The sequence below is a fragment of the Sparus aurata genome, chromosome 6 (assembly GCF_900880675.1).
Source record: "Sparus aurata chromosome 6, fSpaAur1.1, whole genome shotgun sequence".
NCBI lineage: Eukaryota > Metazoa > Chordata > Actinopteri > Spariformes > Sparidae > Sparus > Sparus aurata.
Window position 1 is genome coordinate 34,392,865 of NC_044192.1, and position 23,713 is coordinate 34,416,577.

Sequence of the window (23,713 nt, forward strand, 5' to 3'; positions counted from 1 at the left end):
TGGTTGATGGAATTGTGCAGATGCAATTAGTGGGTTATAGCAAAATATGCCTGGTATTCTTGGGCTTGTTGTCTGCAGACAGAGTGGAGTGTTAAAGCCATGGCCAGAGTGTGTGCACACATGCTAATCTATGTTATTACTCATCCATCAAAAAGCCATATTGCCATTTACACACAATCCCCCCAGCTCATATATCTTACCCTCAGGTGTCCTACAAGCTTAGCTCCAGGAATATGCAGCAGAGGTACCTCCTTTATTATCTGAGGGAGAAAAAATCTTGACCTGGTGCCTCTGTGCATATAACAGCATTCCACTTAGGGAAAAAGGCATACGATATGGATCCTCCTTGAAATTTCCTTGAATATAGCTCAGGTGTCTCAACTATTGGTGATTTATCAGATTATGTGGCCATCAATCACTGAGAAAACCCTAGTGGGTTGTAGGTTTTCTAACTACATTCCGGAGAATGTCCTATATTTGTGAGGTGTGCAGTACTAGATAAGACCTCAGTGATTTCCTAAGAGGAAGAGCCAGTGGAGCGACCAGCCCTGAACAACTAGGGGTGGGAATCTCTTGCCACCTCACGATTCGATTCGATTCCGATTCCGATTCAGAGGACAACAATTTGATTCTAAACCGGCAACAGAGTGGTCGGATTCAATTAGCATATCCCTGGGAGGAAAACAAAACTAAACTAAAACATGGCTACTTTTGATCATTGAAAATAAAAAAATAAACAGATTTTTTTTTTCTCTATGTGTCATTAAAGAAAAAGCTGCTCTCAGTCAAAGATAAGAATAAGACTCCTGTTAGGGGTAATAGGGAGCATATCCCAATGCTATGCTACTTAATGTCACTTGCATTTCAACACATTGTGCAACAACTTTTTGCACAACGTGTTGAAATGCGGTGTGCAACAAAGCGCGACTGAATATGGACGCAAGTCCTTGGCAATCGAAGTTGCAATAGAGTTTTTTATTTGCTTCACTCTGAGTCGGTTGGAAAATTTGTATCGCTTGCTCGATGGTCCTCTGGTTGGAAGCACCTACAACGAACTGTTTTTCTTCCTCCTCTGTGTGGAAACGTTTAATGTGGTTTCTCATGCAGCATATCTGAAACCATAAACTGGAATTTTCTACATTTCTATTGATACAACAGCTAGTGAAATTGTACACTGCATGGCCAAAAAAGTCACTCACTGGATTTAACTTAGCAAATACGTAAGAACCTTCCATTGGGTAATTACTGCAGTGAATAATATGTTTCTGCTGGCAACAAAATATTGAACCCTCACTGATGCAGTGAGAAGCTTCTCATTTCTTAAACAACCATGTTAGAAGACATATCCTGTAGTTGTGGAAAAGATGTTACTATGTTTCAGAAGGGTCGAATTATTGGCCTGCATCGAGCAAAGAAAACAGCTAAGGAGATTCTGAAACTACTAAAATTAGGTTAAGAACGGTCTAACGCATTATTAAAACCTGAAAGGATAGTGGTGAACCATCATCTTTGAGGGAGAAATGTGGTCGGAAAAAAATATTGAATGATCGTGATCATCACTTGAAAGTATGGTGAAATCAGACTGAAAAAAACCACAGTAGAAGTCATGGGTATGTTTAATAGTGAAAGTATGAGCATTTCCACACACGCAATACAAAGGGAACTTAAGGGATTGTGACTGAACAGCTGTGTTGCCTTAAGAAAACCACTAATCAGTGAGGCTAATTGGAAAAAAAAGGCTTCAGTTTTCTAGAGAGCATAAAATTTGGGCTCTGGAGCAATGGAAGGTCATGTGGTCTGATGAGTCCAGATTTACCCTGTTCCAGAGTGATGGGTGCATCAGGGTAAGAAGAGAGGCAGATGAAGTGATGCACCCATCATCTCTAGTGCCTACTGTAAAAGGCCGTGGGGAGCAGTGCTATGATCTGGGGTGGCTTCAGTTGGTCAGGTCTAGGTTTAGCAATGTTATGTGCCAAAAAACCCTGAATATAATGAGCAGGTTTTCCATCAATCAATCAATCAATCAATCAATCAATCAATCATCTTCCCTGATTGCACGGGGACATATTCCCAGAAGAAGGTGCCACGATTCTGAGGGCTTGAATTGTGAAAGAATGGTTCAGAGAGCTTGAGACAACATTTTCACACATGGATTGGCAACCACAGAGTCCAGACCTTAAACCTTTTGACAATCTTTGGGATGTGCTAGGGAAGACTTTACGAGGGGCCCGACTCTTCCATTATCAATACAAGATCTTGCAACTGTGGATGGATGCCAGCTTATTAGAATGACGCCACTGCAAATGTGTGCCATAAGCATTGTTAAAGGCAGTCCAACGAAACATTGTGTTACTTTTTTTTCTTCAGGCAGTGTATCATTCTGATATAAGCATATTATAGTATCGTTTTACAAAATGTGTAAATTCACCAGTTGCTGACATCATCCATTACAATCACAACCAGACTGTCATTCTAGCAACATTGACATAATAAGCAATAGCATGGATTTTAGCATGGATGTTAGCAGGAATAGCAATAGCTTTCACTCAAACATGAGTTCTTGGGTATTGAGGAGCTGCAGAATTTATTAATGGTTAAACTGTGACCTTTACTATATTTACTGCCATAAGACAAATTCTAAGGGGGTTCTTTAATTTCCCTCAGCGCTGATCAACAAGATGACACATCAGTCCTGGATTCTACTATAATTATACGTCATTGTTTTTTATTTTAGCAATAGACCCTTTTCATGGCAACCATATTGACATGAAATAGAAGGTAAACATAGGTTTAATTACAGTTTTATTGATTGCTTTGATGCAGCAGTCAACTCAAACTCCACATTTTCAAAACAGTTAACACACAGGCCAAAACAGTGGCACTAATGGTCAAAATGACTCATTTTGTTTGCAAAAGGCTCTAACCGTGCCAAAACATTTAAAATATGCAACAAAAGCTAATTTTGCCTTCAATCAACACAACTTACAAACGAGTGTATGAGCTCTTCCAATCAACCATTACACAGTGGACAACAAAATACAAAATACAGCACTCAGTATGAATCGGTGCACCATTGCATGTCATTGTGGCCTATTACTCTACGTAGCTTTCATGCCAGTGCCATTTGTTGTCAAATTTGCCGTCTTGCAAAGAATTGAATCCAGAATCAGAAATGCTTTGATGCATTTTTTGATTCCATTGATTATTTTTTTCGAACTGTGGCTGAAAACTGAAATACTGTAAATATTACACAAAATACATGGAAACCAAAATAAAATCTATTAGAGTATGAGAAAATAAGAAAGCTGGTAGTCTCATAGTTCACAAAACATTTCTGCAGCTTCACAGCAAGCATTTTCCTGAACAACTGACCTGTTTTAAAACATAGAAAAGAAGATAAAGATATAAAATATTACAGTAAAGTATAACAATCTATTACTGTAGTGTATAAGAAATAGCCACTATTGATACTCAGTCTTCTCTGTCTTGACGATGGGGCCACATGGCCTCATCCATATCACTTTATTTATCCTCTCTTGCAATGAACCAAGGGAAAAATCTTCTTGCATGCCATCCAACCTTGACATTCCTCTGCACCTATTTCTCACTCTCATCTGCCTTAGACCTCTTCAATCCATGTTGGCAAAGAACAACACAGCCACTGCACTTTTTAAGGCCTGTAGACTGATTGCTCATTGAAGATTTGTGTTAAGGAGTGTCAAACAGGTGCTTTAGTGATTTCATACTGATGTAGGTAGTTTCTAATAGTTAAGAACAGATGGTTTCTGTTTGGTTACCATAGCTAAAACAATGGAGTTTGGACTGCTTGAATGACATCCGTGTTAACTGTTCTGCAAAAGGGTGGGGAAAATGTGTCAATTCAATGAGAAAGGGTTAACACATTTGCAAGAGGTGTCTTGTGCTCTGCCGAGACAGTGATGATGAAAACCAAGTGGATTCCAGTTTGTTTAAACAGGTCAAAGCAATCAATAAAAACTGTAATGACAATGAAGGTTCCATTCAGTTTAGTGTAGTGGAGATTTTCTATTGAGTCAACATTCACAGCAGCAGCACCTTGACTCTGTTTGACCTGGAGGGAACACAGTCTTAATCAGTATCCTTGTCCTGTGTTTACCCTACACTTTTTGTTAAAATGGCTGTGAAAAAGCTCTATAGCTTAACCTTAGGAGTTGACAATCACGCCGGCATGATCAAATCATGTGACTGATTTAAGATGACTAGTGCAGTGTATTCCTATAGAAAGGTGGGAGGTTAAGAAGCTTTTTCATGGATGGCCAAATGAGGCTGTGTTTGAAGGTGGGGCGTCAGGGATATTTAGGTTTGTTGTGAAATCCGATATTCCAGGGTATAATTGGCCGTTTTTGACTATTTTTGATTTTGCCATTATATTTCACCTTAAAAAACTATTTACTTGGTGTCATTATTTTCAGCACAACCTCACATGTGTGACTGTACAGTTATTTTTTTATTTTGACATACTGTATTAACACAATGGACCTAAAATCACAAAAAAAAAAAAAAACATAAAATCCGAGTAGAAAAAGTTAGATTTTTTTACTGTGAAAACCACAAATATGTTTAACAAACCATTTTTACTTGTAATGCAAATATAAATTGTTGTTTGCTAAATTTGTGCATACATTTTAAACATTTACGAAGTTATATGTAACTATTTACATTTAAATTCAGGCAATGCTCAGGTCTGCCTGAGCTCCTTCCAGCTGAATGAGGAGCTGCACTGCCTGCTCCACATTCAGCATCTTCTCATTGTTCTGACTCATTAAACAAAAAACCGACTCCACTACACACTAAACACACTACACCAAACACTACATAACACACTAACTACACACTCCAAACACGCTAAATGTCACAAATCTCTCAACTCTCAAAATCGCTGTCTATACACCGACCGTCGTTCGGCCTGTCAATCATCCGCCTAGGTCCCTCCCACAACTTCCTGTTCCTCAACAACCAAACTTGCTGCTTGGACACCTTCGTGACAAAAGCCCGTTTTTACCATTTCTTCCTGCACCAGACACAAAGCAAACGTGATGGCAATGTACGTGAAAAAGCGTGGCGGACATTATTTACCCTAAGTCCGGTTTTGGACGTGCCAATGCGTCCGGTCCGTCACCTCGGGATGTGGGCCGTGTAGCTAGCTGCTAGCTACACACGAACATCCACAGATTCCGATTCCACTGTGTTGTCCGCGCGTCTCCGGATCTCCTCAGACCCGAACAGACTCGGTCCGGACTCGTTTAATCTCATTAATCCACAACAGTCAGTTTAGATGCACAGAACAGAACAGAACGGGACCGAACCGCTGGCAAAATCCCGGTCCAGCTTGCGCCGCTGCAGGTATCAATCTGCTTGTTTCTTCAGGTATGTCGTGGGCTTGAGCTCTGCAGTGATTGGCTCTGGTGTGCACGTGGCCACGGTGTGCAGTGATTGGCTCTGGTGCGCACGTGACTGTGGTGGCTCCGGTGGACAATGCTCGGTGGAATTTGAAAAGCATTTATGAAATAATTTAGTCAAGGTATCATTGCAGTCCAAGCAAATGCTTAGATGCACACCACTGAACCACGCAGCATTCATGGTGAAAGTCTCAGGTCAGTGAGACACACACACACAGACAGACAGAGATTCCGTGCTTTTATAGAAAGATGTAGCAGTGAGACGGAGCCTCGGTGAGTCTTGGTTCCGACATATTGTGTTGGAGCAGCCTTCAAACTATATACCAGTTTTTAGATTGTGTTGATAAGCCAAGTAAAACCAGAGATATGATAAATAATGTCCGCCAGGTTTTTTCTGCTAACATTATCGTCACGTTTGCTGCGCGTTTGGTGCAGGAAGAGACGCTAAAAACTGGCTTTTCTCACAGAAGTGTCTGCAAGCAGTAAGTGTTTGCAAGCAAAAAACATGTTCCTATTGGTGGAAAAAGGCACCACACCAACCAAACACAAAATGATAAGGCACAACACGTGATTTGGTTGCTGAGGAACAGGCGGAAGTTGTGGGAGGAACGGCGGCGAAAGATTGACAGTGACGGTGATGAGACAGCAACAGAGACAGCGAGTTTTGAGAGTTGAGAGATTTGTGACATTTAGCGTGTTTGGAGTGTATAGTTAGTGTGATCTGTAGTGTTTAGTGTAGTGTGTTTAGTGTGAAGTGGAGTTGCTTTTTTGTTTTGTGAGTCAAAACAATGAGGAGACAGCTGAATGTGGAGCAGGCAGGAGAGCTGAGAGAGACCTGAGCCATTGTCCCTGCATTTGAATATAAATAGTTACATATAACTTTGTAAATTTCAAAAATGTATGTATATATGTATGTATGTATGTATGTATTTGTATTCTAAGTAATAAAATTTGTTCCTTAAACATATTTTTGTCATCACAGTGAAAAAATCCAACTTTTTCCTACTCAGATTTTATGTTTTTTGTGATTTTAGGTCCATTGTGTTAATACAGTGTGTCAACATGAAAAAATAAGTGTTCAATCACACATGTGAGGTTGTGCTTAAAATAATGACACCAAACAAGGCAAGGTAAATAGTTTTTAAGGTTAAATATAACAGTAAAATCAAAAGTAGTCAAAAACGGCCAAATATACCCCAGACTCCTAAGGGTTAAGTTATTTGTCAATAAATATTTGGCAAACAGTGTGCCTCATCACCATTGTCAGGAAAACATTAAAATAAATATTATATATAAATGTTGAAATACACTGCAATGTGTCTTTAAAGCTAGGGTTGGTAAGTTATTCTAAAAGCTTTTGTTGTAGTTGTAAAAAATATCCCAGAAATCAAATGCACTGACAACAGAAAGAACAAATTCCTGCAACTGTGGCTGTTTGAGCTGTCCAATAGGCCCACTCAATTGTCTCATTCAGCCTGTATGAAATGATTGGATGGGCAACCCATCTGTCCACTTAGCACCAGCCTGCATGCTCTCTGCTTATGCACTTATTGTGCATGAGAGGGCCAGACAGATATATTACTAAAGCTATTAGCTTGCTAGTTGGGCAAGAATCGAAGAACTAGACAATTCCCTGCCGGGAAATCGCGAGAGTGGGCTTTGCGCTTTGCCCCGTGGAGAAAAAGCAAACATTGTATCAGCAAAGTTTACTCACCATCAAGCAGGAAAGGCCTTGAGGAACACACACATCAAGTTTTGTGGTCCTAGTTTCAGAAATGTGGTAATAGGAGCGGGTTAAAAAAGGCCGCAGTTTTGCAAATCCTCTTCTCGATTTACATTGGAGTGAATGGAGCAGTTGAGAGCTACTCTTGTCGGTTAGAGGCAGATAAATCCAAAACCATAAATCCTACCGATAAAGTAGACAGATTGGGAGAAAGAAGACACGTGTGGCTACAACTTTCGGAAATATCACTGTTGTCGAGCCTTATTTGTGGCCAGGATCGTCACGGAAAGAGAACATTTCTGAGAGATTTTTTGAGTGTCTCACCGTTCAAAAACTACACATCATTGGAAAAAAGTTCAAATACAACTCAAATACACAGGACTTGTGCCTAATTTTTAAAGTTTGAATGGTGTTTCTAGGTGAATGTATGCCAGAGCAGGACATGTTTGAAAAACGTCGCAGATTTGTGACTTTTTTCAAAAGTCACAAAGCTCCGCACAGCCCACTAATAAGTGCAGCCAATATGTACCAATACTTCCGTACTTGCTTGAGAGCACTGAGTATAAAACTAGCCATGTCCATTGTTAACATTGATGATGTTAATATTAGGTGTTTTATACATGTCATCAAGACATGAGGAAGTACTTTAAGGATAGCGATGATAACGATGAGCCTGTTGTTCAAAACACTGCCCCTGAGCCAAACAGAGCCGCTGTGGCAGCAACAACCTACTTCAGCAGCTAACGCGGATTGCAAATTCAAAGCAACTCTAATTGAACAAAGCATACCTTAGTGATAAAAATGTAAGCTCAAGCTCCAAGTCACTTTCTATAAATGTTGAGCAGTGGCTGCTGAGTCATCTTCCTCTTCATAGCCTACAGTAAAGGCCCCCACACACCGCCCAGACAACTGCCTTTATCTGACCACTCCGTTGCCTCTCGTCTGACCTGTTCGGCAGAAAAGTTGCATTGAACACACCGCTTCAGCATGCTGCCTACTCCACAGTAGCGTGTACGCTCTGCACTTGTAAGACTTCAAAACGAAACTTAACTATTTTAGAAAAAAACAGCTGCATACTAAACATGCAGTGAGGCATTACCAAACGAACACAGATTAATTCGTCCTGAACGGACATAATAACAGCTGGTCTCATGCCAGTACTCCAAAACATGAAAACAGGGAATGACGGAACGGAGTGCATAGAAAACAAAGCGCACACAGTATTTTGCCCCTCCCACACACCGCGTTGATTAGCTAGCACACCGCCAATCAGAATGGTCATACAGCTGGCATAGAGCAAATCAGAGTATCCAATGGCTCAGCCGGCCGACAGCCAACCTTCTCAGACTTTGCATGTTGAATCGGTGCAGACAACATCCGTGCGTCCCTGAAAGCTTCCAACACAGCTGAACACACCGAACAGATGTGTTCCCGACCTCATCCGAGTCTCCCCAAACACTTCAGACGTCCAACGGTTGGGCTGGTGTGTTCCTGCCTTAAGCAGGATTGACTAAAAATAGGTCACCCCCAAGAGTCAACAAGGACATGAACACATGTAAAATAAAAATAAGTGATAACATTTAATTTTTAACTGAATAGCTGCTGAAAAGAAACACTCCCAGAAAAGACCCCCAGAAGGAAATATATAATGTTTTTGTTGTCTGTATGTAAATGTAATAGCTATGTGTGTGGCCACACATGGCTGGAGGTTAGGTTTTTTAATTGGAAAAACTAACAAAAGCTGTGGTGAGCACTTATTATTCTAGGTGTTTTACCCAGATCAGTGTGCAAGATATATCTCTAAGCCTTTCTTTTTTGTTTTCTTTTTGTCATTATTTAATAATCATGAATCAGTTATTGGTGAGCTACCTGGTGATTGATGCTAAATATTCTGATTAATCTGGTAAAGGACATTTTCTTTTACTCAGAATGGGTCATATTCATACATTTTTCTATGTTCATATTTAAAATTGGACTAATTATTTTGTCTTCCACAGGCAGGAAAACTGGCTGTTGACCGAGGATGGGCTATAAATGTTGGTAAGAGAGTTTCTAGTGCAGATACCCATAAACAGACAACCAATCCTGCTGCAGCTGGTAAACATGCAATTCCAGTATGTGAGATTGTCTCCTTCTCAGTCATTTTATTTAAAACAACATTTTGCATATGTATATATATATCTATATATATATATAGTTATAGTTATATATATATATAGTTATAGTTATATATATATATATATATATATATTATATATATATAGTCTATATGTCTCTGTCTATCTCTCTCTCTCTCATCTCTCTCTCTATATCTCTCTCTCTCTATCTCTCTATCGTCTCTGTCTCTGTCTCTCTGTCTATATGTCTATATCTTATCTTATATAATCATTTCTTTCTATCTCTCTTAATATCTATATATGTATATTATCTATTCTATGTTACTTGTATTCTATATATCTGTATTGTATGTATATATATGTATATATCTTATATATTCGGGGTGTGCCAAAATTATCGATACTACGATTATATATCGCGATATTTCGTCTTATCGATACACTGGTTGCAAATATCATATTTAAAATGTAATAAAAAAAAAAACCCACCCTCTTCGGAGGACAGCTTTATCTTTATTCAAACATAGGTATACAACCAAATAAAATTAAAAAAATGGTTTAGGTAGCTCTGAAAACCACACATATAGATATTTAATGATAGCTGTAGTCAGTGTGTGTGTTAAGAAGAGACACTGTGCAATATACTCTTTGTTTACTTGGCTGTCATTCATGTGAAATTGATTGACAATGTTTTGTAATTCCTGTGAAATGGATTCAGTGCAGTCAATAAATTCAGAATTTCTTCAGTGACACAGATATCATGATGTATCAGTGGATGAAATTTCTTGCAATATGTCGATTATCGCAGAATCGCTGTATCGTGATATTGGCCGCGTTTCCCAGATTCGTGAAGAAGCTCTTAAGTGCTAAGATCTTCTTAGGAGCGCTCTTAAGAACGCTGTGAAAGAAGGATGTGTTTCCCAGAGTCGCTCTTAGCTTAAGAGGATCTTTCACTAAGAAGGAAATGTAAGATCGAGCTGACCCACTCTTAACAGCCTTCTTAGCGACCAAATGCTCAGTGATCAAGCCGCGTCAGGGAAATTTATATCCTGCGGACCACTGGTGCAAGAAACAGGCTAATAGTAGAGAAGAAAAAAAAAACTTTTTATTGAATTACACGTTTAAGTTTTCCACACACATCTGCATATATGAGTTTATAGCACGACACATACAAAAAGCCAGACAGTTTACATAAATGCATACGTGCGTCAGCACTTCTCCCCACTGGACGTGCTGTCAGACCGAGCAACCTGCTGCAATTTTGCCCTCAGCCCGGAGGTGCAGCTCCTGGCTGTGCTGCGTTTTTACGCAGTGGGGAGCTTCCTGGAGGTGGTGGGCATCAGCAAGGCATCGGTGTCACGGAGTGTGGCAGCTGTGACACCGATTCTCCTGCGCCATGCCCGGACCCACATAAAGATGCCCTCCACACGGGACGAGGTCCGCTAGGTCCACCAAGGGTTCCACGCAGTGGCTGGGATCCCCCGGGTGTGGTGGATGGCACCCTCATTCCAATCCACAATCCCTCCCTGGTGGATCCGTGCTCGATCGGCAGAAAGCACCACGCGGCCATCAACACCCAGGTGGTGGTGGACCACAATGGCCTCATCACTGACATCATCGCCAGGTGGCCAGGAGGCACACACGACAGCTTCATGTGGGCCAACTCAGCTGTGGGGCAGAAGGCTGGCAGAGGAGAGTTTGGTAGGAGCAATGAAGGGACATTGATTAATGAAATTGAACGGGATACATTGCGTAATGCAGATAAAAAATAGAAATGCCCCGCACCTGAATCCTGGGGAAGGATGATTGGAACCGAGATGAAGGGACGGTTGAACTGCGCCTCGGCAAGCGCCAGCTGTCTCCGGTGCAGCTCTAACCTCTCCTGCTTATACACATATATATATATATATATATATATATATATATATATATATATATATATATATATATATATATATATATATATATATATATATATATATACACACATATAATTATATAATTATATTATATTATAATATATATGTGTGTAAGGAAATGTAATTGCTGCCTGGATTGAGTGCCAACATTCTGTGCTGTCTGACAACAAAAAAAGTCCAACCAATAAACCGATATATCTAATGGACTGGTTACAGCCCTGATACTCACATCAGGAATCTGCCTCATGTGACCAATTTACAAGTAAGTAGTGTCTTTTTGACTCTTTGTAAATTTATGGAAAGTAAAGCATTATCGGATGTTCAGTTGTTGAGGGAGTATCAGTATTTGGAGTGGTACTGATAGTGATACTCAGGAGTGAAGACTTTGGATCAGTGCATTTATACTGTCCACATTTACACTTAAGAGACTTTCATTAAAGCTTCCAACCCCTAGCTATATTCATGAGCTTGTAGTGACTGAAAGAGCAAGATTGCAGATACAAGCAGGCAAATTTAGGATTGTGGCTTGTCCCCTCCATTGTGATGGTGGATTCCAATTCATCATCTCACTCAGTTATCAGAGTCAGTTCTCAGTTTTTATCATATTTAGTCTTATCCTGTTTTTTATTTAGTAGTCAGGTTTTCTGTCAACTAAAATTCTGGGTATTTTTGTCTTTAGTCTTTGACGAAGTTATTTTATCTCAGTGCTTTGACTGACTCGCTATACCTGTCAGGAAATGCCCACTGAAAAGCACTGACCACATGCACACCACGCACATCATCAGGCTTAATACTGTTTAAATGTCCACTATATATGGCTATTTAAAAGATATGTCTGGTGTCAGTATCTATACTTTGGAACAAGAAAATTGAAACTGTTTTAAAAATTCAGTATCAATATTTTTGGATATTTTGATATTATTGACAGCACTGTTATTGAGTAATACTAACAGTAAAATGTTCTTCATATTTATGGTGATACCGTCATTTCTTGGGTGTTTTTGCACACAAATATTTGCTTTTCTTTGCTGACTCATTACTGTCAGTGTCTGGACCCCCCCCCCCCCCCCCCCCCCAAGCAGGGAACAAAAAAGCTGCATCAGACGTTTTACTTTGTACCTGCTGCTTACTAAGCTTCTTCACACACCCTGTCGATGAATCAGGGGGAAAGATTGTTCTGCATAAATAAACAGGATTTTAATAAAGATATAAATGCTATTCAAATTGGCCTGACATCTGCATATTGTGTATCTTGACACTATGCGGGCGTAGGCGCTTTATAAATGGCTGTTTTTGGGAGCCAGGAAATAAATGATAATCATATTTTACCCGTCGCCTTACTGGCCTTATTAATATTTTGGTCTACACTGTAGTTTAGTGAACATGAGCATAGTGGGGCAGAGGGGACTATAACTCTTAACCTGAATGAGTCGGTATCATCTCAATTAATATGAAGCTCTCCTCACAGTCTGTCCCTCCATCCTTGCACATTGCAGCTCTTCAGACATTGAAAGAGAAAATGGACAGTCCCATTCTGGTATCAATATACCCATTGTTGTACCACAGGGGAACAGCAGCCATCACAATAAAGTCAATAACAGCCTATTTTAAATGGCCAGTTATGCTCCTTTAGAATAATAGAATTCTCAGATGTGCAGTGACCTCCTGGATTTGTCTAATGGCCCTGACACTGAGCCAGTGGATTTTCTGTTTCCTAGGAGGAGGCTTCCACCACTGTTCCAGTGACAGGGGAGGGGGCTTTTGTGCCTACGCCGACATCACTCTGGCCATCAAAGTAAGTAGACGTTGTAGCTCTTTGGAAACATCCAAACACTGGCTATAGGCGAAAGTAGGGAGAAGCCTATTTTTCTATTCACTCAGAGTTCATATTTGATTAACGTAACGTTAAAGCAACATGATGTAGAAATTGGCATTTTGTGGGATTTGGCACCCCCACAGTTTTCGAGTGCAATCTGAACTGTGAATATGTCAAGCTAATATTTCTCCATTCATCTCTCAGTTTCTGTTTGAAAGAGTGGAAGGGATTTCCAGGGCCACCATCATCGATCTGGATGCTCATCAGGTGAGCCATTACCATTACCTCCGTTCAATGTGCATCACTGCTCAGGAGCTGACATTCATGACAAGACAGCCCCCTTTTCACCACCATTCTAATCTATGAGATACCCTGAAGGCCAAATTTGCCCTTGCTGTCATATTCAGTGGAATGTATCTACAAATATCTCCACTGGTTAACAGCTGTATATACCAGCTCTGAATAATAATTGACTATCACTGGGTTATCTTCTGTATGTCAGATGATTGGATGTTTGTGTTTGTTGACACTGTGTATGTGGTTGAGATGTCTTTGAATACATTATCACTAGTGACGCAGCAATTAACTGTTTAACTATTAACTGTGATCCCAGATTTGTTGCCATAAATGTTCAGCTGCACCAAGTGTTTCTGTCCTCTCTCTCGAAAAATGGGCATCATGGTACATTATTTTTCTTATGAACGCAAACCTGACATTTTGTTTAGTTATGATTTGTTTTTGTTGTTTTGTGCTGTATTTTTTCTTCTTTAAAAGGTAGCAGCTGTTGAACACAAAAGCCTACAAATTAATGTTGATGTGCTGCAAGGCTTGATATAAATTAATCTGATAGTGTTGAAATAAATTATTGCATTAAAATTTTGAAACCGTAAAACAATCTGATCAAAAAGTGTTTTGCTGAGACGATAACCGCACCAGCAAAATCTATAATCATTGCATCCTAAATTATCATTCTGTGCCTTGGAAAAACTAATAATTTCTCCAAAGCTATGAAGGGGCATCATTAACATGTTTTCTGTACAATTACTTGTTTATGGGGCCCTGTAGATTCTGATTTAAAAATAAGATTTATTGAACTTTATTGAACATTGACCGAGCAGCCACAAAATCATTCGGTGTGCAAGGGTTTATAGTCGTAATGAATAATATAACAACAACACAGTCTGACAGAGTCTGTCACTCTCTCCCATTAACAGTAAATTAAAAGAGTTCTTGCAAAATCCCCTAGTGATAAATCAGAAGAACATTTAAGATGACTTAAAATGTTTCAAAAAGGAGAAAATCCAGATCGGAAGAACTCTGAGATATGTTTGATTCTGTAGGAAAGTACAAGCAATTGTGTTTCATTGCTCTCAGTCAAGGATCTGAAACTGTCATTTCTGTCACTCTTTCTCAAATTAAGTTATTGTGGCTACTTTTCTGCATGTAGTGACAAAGAAAGCTCTCTACTTTTGACTTTCTTATCATCTCTGAATCAGGGAGTTTGCCCAACTGGTCTCCATGTGTTTTGTAGACTTGGAGAAGGCCTATGACAGTGTTACCTGGGAGAGTACTATGGGGGATACTGCAAGAGTATGGGTACTAGTCCATGTGTGAGACCTCTGTCAGTATACTTGGCACTAAGTCAAGCACATTTCCAGTGGGTGTTGATATCCGCTAGGGTTGTCCCTTGTCTCATTTACTGTTTGTGATACTCAAGGACAGGACCTCATGGTGCAGCGGGCAGGAGGAAGGTGTTCTGGTTCAGGCACCTCAGAATTGTGTCTCCGCTCTTTGAAGATTACATGGTTTTCTTGGCTTCCTCAGTCCGTGACCTCCAGCAGGCACTGGGGTGGTTTACAGCGAGTGTGTGTGACGGATGGATTGATTTATAGTAATTTAAGCAAATCATTAAAGGTCCATGCACTGGCATTTATATGTTATGTTGTGAATTGTCAGATTGCTGGCATTTGCTAAGTGGTGATAAAGAGAGATTCAGAAGGATGCATGAGGGATGCAGTAGCAAAGAGCAAAAAGCCCTTTCACACATGCACTGTAACTCAGGATTTATCCAGAGGATCTGTATGTCTGAACTCAAATGTCTACATTAATTGCTCCACAGTTTACCCTGCCAGCTCCCTAGTCCTAATTGCGACTGAGCCACATGTGTGAATACAGCAGACAATTGTCCGGACTGAATTGACAGCAATGAGTAGACGAAACTGCCTTTTTACACTAAGATATGTGAAAAAGGCATTTTAACTATTCATCGTCAAAGTTCTGCAAAACCTCTGCCCAGAATATTTCCCAACTCAGTCTCTGATGCTTCTTAATGGCCTGCTCAGACTGCTGCACAGATCCAAAATGTTGCAGCATTTTGCACTCTTTTGCTGACAATGCAAATTTGTCAACACACGTGATGTAAACAAAAAAACAGCGATCATTACGGAGCTGTCTGTAGCCTCCTAACCAGGTGCCCTCTGTGATTCTCTGGGTATTGTATGGAGTTCATGTGTGAAAGGCGCTTATTTTTGTCAGACCCATTCAGTGATGAGCTCAGCCAAGGCAGATGGACCGTGTCTGACACTGTTATCATAAAAAATAGACAAAGAGAAGGCTTTGATGATTCTGTCCAGACAAACAGTACAGATGAGATCAGTGTGATGATCATCTGACACCAGGCTTCAGTTTATCCCAATTTGAATTTACAGTCACATGAATAATCTTTCTGTCAGTTAAAGCAGGACACAGAAGTCATGTTTGCTATATCAGCTAATCATCAGTGGATCCAAACAGATTCCTGTAAAATTATCTCTTCAAAGTGGTATTGCTGATTTTGCTTTTGATTTAAATAATTAAATTTGCAAATGTTAATCTTGATGATTTTTTTTATTTAGAAGCAAAATCGTGACACACCAACTGCCTTTGAGATAGCATAAATTTGATCATACAGATTTAAGGAACAACCTTTAATACTAGAGACCATTTTACGATGGGATCACACCAGTTCTAACACCTGCCACTGTCTTCATTACTACATTATTACATAAGTACTCTGTACTTGGTGGTCTGAGTACATCCATCTTTAATCTCTGACTGTATCTTGCACATTTGTGACACTTTTGCTCTGCCAAAATCTTTCCACAGGCAGATAGACACTTGATAAAGTACTTAAAATTGCCTCTGTAGTAGTTACTGCTACAATATATGTCTCCAGGACCCCATTTTGTCATGATGATACATCATTTTGAAAAGGCCTGCTGTATAACTAGCTACTCAATGAAACATGTTTAGTACTTAAAATATGATGGCAGGGATGTCATCAGTCAGTAGCTCATCAATGTGCTAGCACAAAGTTGATGTTAACAGTCAACAAGGTGCATCGGCCAATAGCAATGTTCTGCAGATTGATTGGTGCATCCCTATTTTATATGGTACTGTATGTACTTCTTGTTTGCTACTTCTTATCCGGTCACCCACCCCCAGCTCCACCGAACATGACTCAACATTTTTGAAAGTCTGATTATCATATTTTGGTCTTACTTTGTGTTTTCAACATGATGACTTGTATCCACCACCAATTAACCCTGAAAACTGTGTAAACATTGATGATTTCTCAAGTTCCCAAGGTCCATGGCTATATTCTAGAAAAAAGGCACATAAATATTCAATTTGAGCTATGGCTCATAGGCAATGATGCACCTTTACTCAATGACACGAGCACGGGATCGATACAGATACTGAGTAAATAATTCATATAGGGGAACAAAAGAGCAAATCTACATAAAGGCATGGAGTGCCCCTCTCACCAGATAATTGGGCTGAGAGAAATATTGGGGGATAGGCAGTAAAATCCTAATTACAGCCCTGGAACAGGACACTTAAAGTGCTCTTGTCCTCACATAAATAGAGATTATGGCACAGACAGCTGTGTTGCTTATTCACCAAATCAACAGCAAACAATAATGATCCATTTTAGGTTCACTTTATAACAAGCTTGACGGAGCCCTGCCGTGGAGGCATAATGCTAGCTGTCTGTCATGAGCTGTTTGAGCAGTGCGAGCTGTGTTTGTGTGTGATAAGGCACCCGTGGATGATTGTATCAGTGAGTCAAATACAGATTTATAGACCATCCACCGGTAAAAGTAACACTTTTACGAGGTGAAGACGGACAGTGATAGTTGACCTGTACATCGACATTGTGTGAACAAAACAAACATAACTTATACGTATTGTTTGTGTAAAGAGCACCTCAGAGATGGTGCTGATGTATTACCCTGCATTATATCAGTGTTTCTAATATTTGTCAACTTAATTAACGTATGGATGAGTTAAAAATTAAAGAAAATGCTGAGTCACTGCTATTTTAAAGGCTCATTGAATAGTTTGATGAGTATTTGAATAATGTCGATCGTATTCTGTAGCACTCACACAGTACGTTCACATGCACAGCTTAGTCAGATTACAGCCATAGTTCGACTATGCTACTCAATCAGACAACTGCAATTGTCCGAGTATACATGCCTGTGAGAAAATCTAATTATTGGCCGGAGCATGTCATACCCATATATGAGTGTACATGATAATTACTAGAGATGCACCGATCAGGATTTTTGGGGCCGATCACCGATCACCGGTTACCGAAAGCAGTATCTGCCGATCCCGATATTGCCGATCACCGATCACAGCGTCAAATCCATAAATTCTTCTATATTGTTGTCTTGTGTAACTTTCATATATTTAATTAATGATTCTTCCTACACAACATTGACATTGTATTATTAAGTATAAAAATTAGGAGATGAGAAAGTATCATGAATTGACCACCGTTTTATTGCAGGCTGAGGCAATGTGCAATATTTCACATTTTAGAGACTCTCTTAGAGACCACTTGGACTCAGCTTACATAGAGTAACTGTAGCTTACTAGTGGGAATGCATGCAGTCAGGGTGGGAATTTTGTCATTTTAGGGGCAAGTCCATTTGGCCCTCAGTTTTTTTTTTCAGGGGCACCAAGGCCACATGACAGGGCACAAAGGCCACTGGGTAAAATGTGTTGATTTACCTTTCAGACTGATACCATAACATCCTAATTTATAATAAGACATGGATTGTGTATTAAAACATTTTTTTTATACCAAAATCAAGTTAAAGTTACATTAGAAAGTAGTTTTTGTTAAGTAGGGTTAGGGTGAGGTGATTTTTGTGACACCACACTGAATATTAGTGTTATTGAATATTTCTCCCAATAGAAATTCCCCAAAATTATGGCAAAGCACATTTTTTCCAAACAAAAAATTGTAGAATAACCAGCAGGAGACCACTGATGTGTGGAGTGATTTTGGTGACACTACACTCTGAATAATAATGAAGTTATTGACCGGCTGCGCTCGCTCGCTGTGCTGTAAGTTTCGTACTTCTGTTTTGAGACGCTGCTGCTGTTTGAGAGGCTTTCACGTGAGATCATCGTGATGATGAGACTCCACCTGCGCGAACCGCGGACTCACTGAAGTTACTGTGAGTGACTACTGTGCACTCAGGTGGCTGTAATTCAGGGCAAGCTCGCTAAGCTGACTGGGGCCGGGCCAGGGGCACAGAGGCCACTGTGGCCATACGATGAGTTTTTTTTTCACGGGGCATCAAGGCCAAAGTGCAGGGCAACGGCGGCCATGAAATTCCCTCCCCGCATGCAGTTAATGCACTGTCTTTATACTTAAACGTCATCTGATCGGCCTGATGTGATCTATTTTGAGAACTCTGATCAAAACCGATAGGGGCATTATCGGCCGATTGCGATCGGTTGCCGATCGATCGGTGCATCTCTAATAATTACAGAAACTAGATGCACAGTGGCGCTCTTGCTCGCGGTTATTTCGGAGGAAAGACGCTGCCGCCCCTGTCCTTGAAAATATCGAGTCTGCGCAGAACGCAAAATCCGATCCAATCTTCGAGAATGTATACATGCACAAGTAATGCTACTATCAATCAAATAATCTAGGTGTTTTAATCCAACTATGAGAAATCCGATCCGGTCTGATTTTAGTCAGACTAAGGTGTATACATTCATCTTAAAAATCCGATCATATTCGGAATAACCCAATAATTTGGTTTTCTCGGGTGTCATATAAACGCACTGACAGTCAGTGGACCTCTGAGCAACTTACCTTTGGGGGATTCTAATTTAAATTTGAAGGACACCAAAACACTGCAAAGCAGAGATCCTTTATCCCTGTTGTTGCCAGGTAACTAACTCAATTTCCCTGTTCATGCTACAAACTAATCTACCCAGGAAAAGAAATTAGGATTGTTTTTTATGCAGTGCTAATGTTTGTCTGAACACAGCACTCTTCAACACCAACATCAAAATGGACAACAAGGGAATGTCTTTTATAAGACTTCTACAGACATGAACATCTGCGTCAAAGAGCACTCAAGCTGTTTTGGAAGCTAACCACCTCCCCAAGACACTGACTTTTTACACACTGTGATGCGGTGTTGTGACTGTGTTTAGCTCTCACTTTCATGATCAAATCAAATCATATCAACTTTATTTATAGAGCACTTTTCATACATGGACATGTAGCACAATCTGCTTTACACAAGAAAGATAGAACAATAATAAAGAAAGCCCCTCCCTCCCACCTTCCATAATATATACACGCACACATACATACACACACACACACACACACACCTGCACACTAGGGCTGCACAAAAAATCTTTCAAAAATCGCGATCTCGATTCACACATACACGTGATCTCATTTCTACACACAGCAATTCTGATGCATTTTATATCTCGAGCTGAATCACAAACAAATGCTCCTATTTTCCTCCCGGATTATTTTTTAAGCGCCCCCAAATGCAGCACTGCCGCTGCCTCCTCCCTCAACCTGTGGTAAAGCGTCTTTACAACACGTGATTCAGTGGAGGAAGCCCGCCTGCAGTTGAGTGTTTGGAAGGAGTGAGTGAGAAGCCGTTTTTAGACGGGGCAGCAAGCCGCCAATCTGCCCGTCCTTTTGGCGGCTAGGTCGAGGTTTTAGACAGAGGGCGGCAAGTTGGGGGTCTGTTTTGGTCCGCCGATTTGTCGCCTCGGAGGGTACACTTATTTCCGCCTCGCCTGCTAGATGAGCAACTGGACAGCCACTGAAATCCGGGAGATGTTAGCGTCTCTCTAGCTGTATGGTTGTGTTAGCTTGTTGTTGTAGCGACAAGCTAGGAACGGTCGCTACTTTCAAATTAAAAGCCCCCCGCTAAGAACCCAGTTCTAAACTCCAATGGGGTGCAATGTAAAGCTCTTATTTTGAAGACAAATTCGTCGTCAACTGTTCACAGCCCAACTTCGAGCTTCACGTCACGTCACATGTTTACGCCTTCCTCTGAGGTGGCTTTTGGAAAAGGAGGAGTATTATGCCTCCGTTTTAGAAAGCCGATCACAGCAGCTATCACATATCACCTAGCCAAAGATACAGCCCCTGTACAACATGAGGTATTAAAGGATGCCCTAATTTTTTTTTTTTTACATTTGTAAAAATCATTTCTCATCCAATGATAGAACTTACAACGTACAAAACAAAAAAAACATTGCTTTGGCAGAGGCATAGTAGTATGCCTCTGCCAAAGCAAAGTTTTGTTCAAGTTCATCAGTACAATAAACATTTTGTGTAAACAAATCGTGCCAGAGAATCGTGATCTCAATTCTAAACAAAAAAATAGTGATTCACATTTTTTCCAGGATCGTGCAGCCCTACTGCACACTCTTACTACTGGCAATAAGGAGACATGGCAAGGCACTGAGGATTGAGGAAACGCCACCTTTGGGGCCGTCCACACTGGGAGGAGTCACAGGCTGTGCCACAGGGGGCCCCGACAGACAACAGCTGGCCGGGCCGAAGGGACCCAAGGACAGCACCCCCAGCAGCAACCCGGACATAGCTCCCAGTGTGGAGGACCCCCCTGAGGAAACTCTGGAGTTAAACCTTAAAAACTAAAGACATAAGATAAGATAAAAACCCCGACAAAAGATAAGTAAATGGAGTGAACAGTTAAAAGGATATAAATACGTAAGATAATAAAAAAAAACAAAAAAAATAGTACCGAAGATATATAAAAATAAAGTTATTTAAGAATAAAATCTTTTTTTTTAAAAAAAACAAGATAAAAGCAACAACATAAAATATGATAGAACCACATAAGAATGGAATAAGAATTTAAAATATTAGTTAAAAGCCTGATTAAAAAGGTGTGTCTTTAACCTTCCCTTAAAAATATCAACAGTCTCTTCAGACCTGAGGTTCTCCGGCAGGTTGTTCCACAAGCAGGGGCCATAGTGGCTAAATGCCGCCTCACCGTGGGTTTTAGTTCTTGGTTTTGGTATGGTTAAAAGGCCAGTGCCAGAGGACCTCAGGGTCCGCAAGGGTTGATATGGTAAAAGCAGGTCAGATAAGTAGGAGGGCGCAAGGCCGTTTAGACATTTAAAAACCAGTAAAAGAACCTTAAAATCGATCCTTAAGCGGACAGGGAGCCAATGCAGTGACTCTAAAACTGGTGTAATGTGCTCCCGCCCTCTGGTCCTCGTCAGCACGCGTGCGGCTGAATTTTGTAATAATTGGAGATTTAGAGTACTCTTTTTGGGAAGACCAGAAAGTAGGGCATTACAATAATCTAAGCGACAAGAGATAAAAGCATGCATTAGCACCTCCGTACTGGCCTGGGAGAGAAACGGGTGGACTCTGGCTATGTTCTTAAGATGATAAAAACCTATTTTTGTCATATTCCTGATTTGTGGAATAAAATTCAGCTCAGAATCAAAAATCACGCCCAGATTTTTTACTGATTGTGTTGGTTTAAGATCTTGTAGTTTTGGAAAAAGTTTCTCTCTCTGGCCTTCAGGACCGATAACTAAAACCTCAGTTTTGTCCTGGTTGAGCTGTAGGAAATTCACTGCCATCCATGACTTGATGTCTACAATGCAGTTAAAAAGGGCATCAATTTGCTCTGTGTCATCAGGAGACACGGCAATGTACAGTTGTGTATCATCAGCGTAACTATGGAAGATGATGCTGTGCCTCCTGATGACATCCCCAAGAGGAAGCATGTAAAGATTAAAAAGAAGTGGACCTAAAATTGACCATTGGGGAACCCCACATCCACTTTCATGATGTGCTGACAGCTAGTGAATCCTGTAGAGTGTTTTCCTCAGAGGAAACGTACCTCTGTTTGTGAAAGATCCTACAGTCGCCATGTACTCTGTGCATAATATTGATCAATTTTATTTGTTATCACAATTATCCATAAAGTTACCATCTGCAGTTCGATGCCACCATGGTTATAACAAATAAGATAAAAGCAAAATTTAGAATTTCATCTATTTCTGTAATGATTTTCGAAATAGTTCAATTAGATCTGACTGTTACACATGTAAGGGATGATGTCCTCTGAGATTTCCTTTATTAAACAACATGGAGTCCATTAAATCCTGATTATGAGCAGCTTAATGGGAACTATCCCATAGTCCATGTCAGAGAAAAATAATTTAAACACCACTTGTTTATTTTTTATGGATTACTTGCTCAAAATCTAAGGTGTTTTTCACAAGCGATTACTCAGATATTTCGGCTGGACCTGTAGCTAATCAAAGCAACATGTCTGTTCATATTGCAATTTAAAATGTAGAGCTGAAGATGTGCTGTGTTAATGTAAAATGGTAGTGACAGGCATTACTCAAAGCAGAGGAACCCACACCTGCTGCCTTCAGGTAGCTGTAAAGAGAGTACCAACTGCCGTTGATTGTAGAGATGCTTACTGTTATAAATCTTTGTTCTGCTTGGCTGGCATTGATGCCATGAGCAAAATAGAATGTACTTTTCCTGTATGACCACATTTCAGGTCATGGTGGTGGTGGCTGGACACAAAATGAAAGTGGAAACAGAGCAAAACCTGAATGAAGTGATTTTAAATGAGTTTTTTATGAATAGAAAAATATCAGAGTGCAGAAATTTAAAAAAATGATCTAACATCTGTCTGTGTGTAAATCATGTAGTTAGCTAATGAACCGTTACATACATCAGTCATGTCAATAAATTAATATTAATAGATAATGCAAAATGCAAAATGTTGTATATGTGTAGCATTTTGAAGGAACCTTGTTGATCACTTCCTTCTTACCAGTGGACAAACAACATTCCTTTTATATAAAAAAAGACAGTCTTCTGTTATTGTAAGCTGGAGTTGTTCTGTCTGTTTAATTTTTTTGTTAAATTGTGATAGATGGTTCTAATATTTAATACAGATGTTTGAACTCGGTAAGGGTGGATATCTGTTTTTAAAAACTGAAGGAAGCCAGCAGTGAAGGCTTTTGGCTGACACTTACAAATGGCAGTGAAACAGCAATATTTTCTTGTACAGTGTGCGGGGGAGAGGATAAGACTAATAAGACTGCAGGCAGCAGGAGCTCAAGCAGCATATGAGCTGATTTATCGTCCCAGGCTGTCTGCTAGAGGCAGGGCAGAGCATTCACGAACATGCTGAATTAGTCATTGTCTCAAGTAAGCCTGAATGAGCCCTGAGATCAATGTAAGTTTTTTGGTTTAGCTATAGAGTACAGTTAAAAACTGATACTAAATAGTGATCTATACACTTTATATTGACTAGAGATGTACTGGCAATGATCTTGAAATTCAGTCAGTGCCCAATAAAATGTGT

The 23,713-nt window shown here is 40.1% G+C and overlaps 1 protein-coding gene across 2 annotated transcripts in view; it reads left to right on the forward strand.

The window, feature by feature from the left end:
- The window catches only part of hdac11 (histone deacetylase 11), a 44,818-nt gene that overhangs the window by 9,259 nt on the left and 11,846 nt on the right, over positions 1-23,713 (forward strand). For both annotated transcript variants that reach the window (XM_030421027.1, XM_030421026.1), the window contains 3 exons: positions 9,159-9,201; positions 12,916-12,992; positions 13,218-13,280. In XM_030421027.1, the coding sequence (XP_030276887.1) occupies positions 9,159-9,201; positions 12,916-12,992; positions 13,218-13,280 (183 nt within the window). The remainder of the gene's footprint in view (positions 1-9,158; positions 9,202-12,915; positions 12,993-13,217; positions 13,281-23,713) is intronic.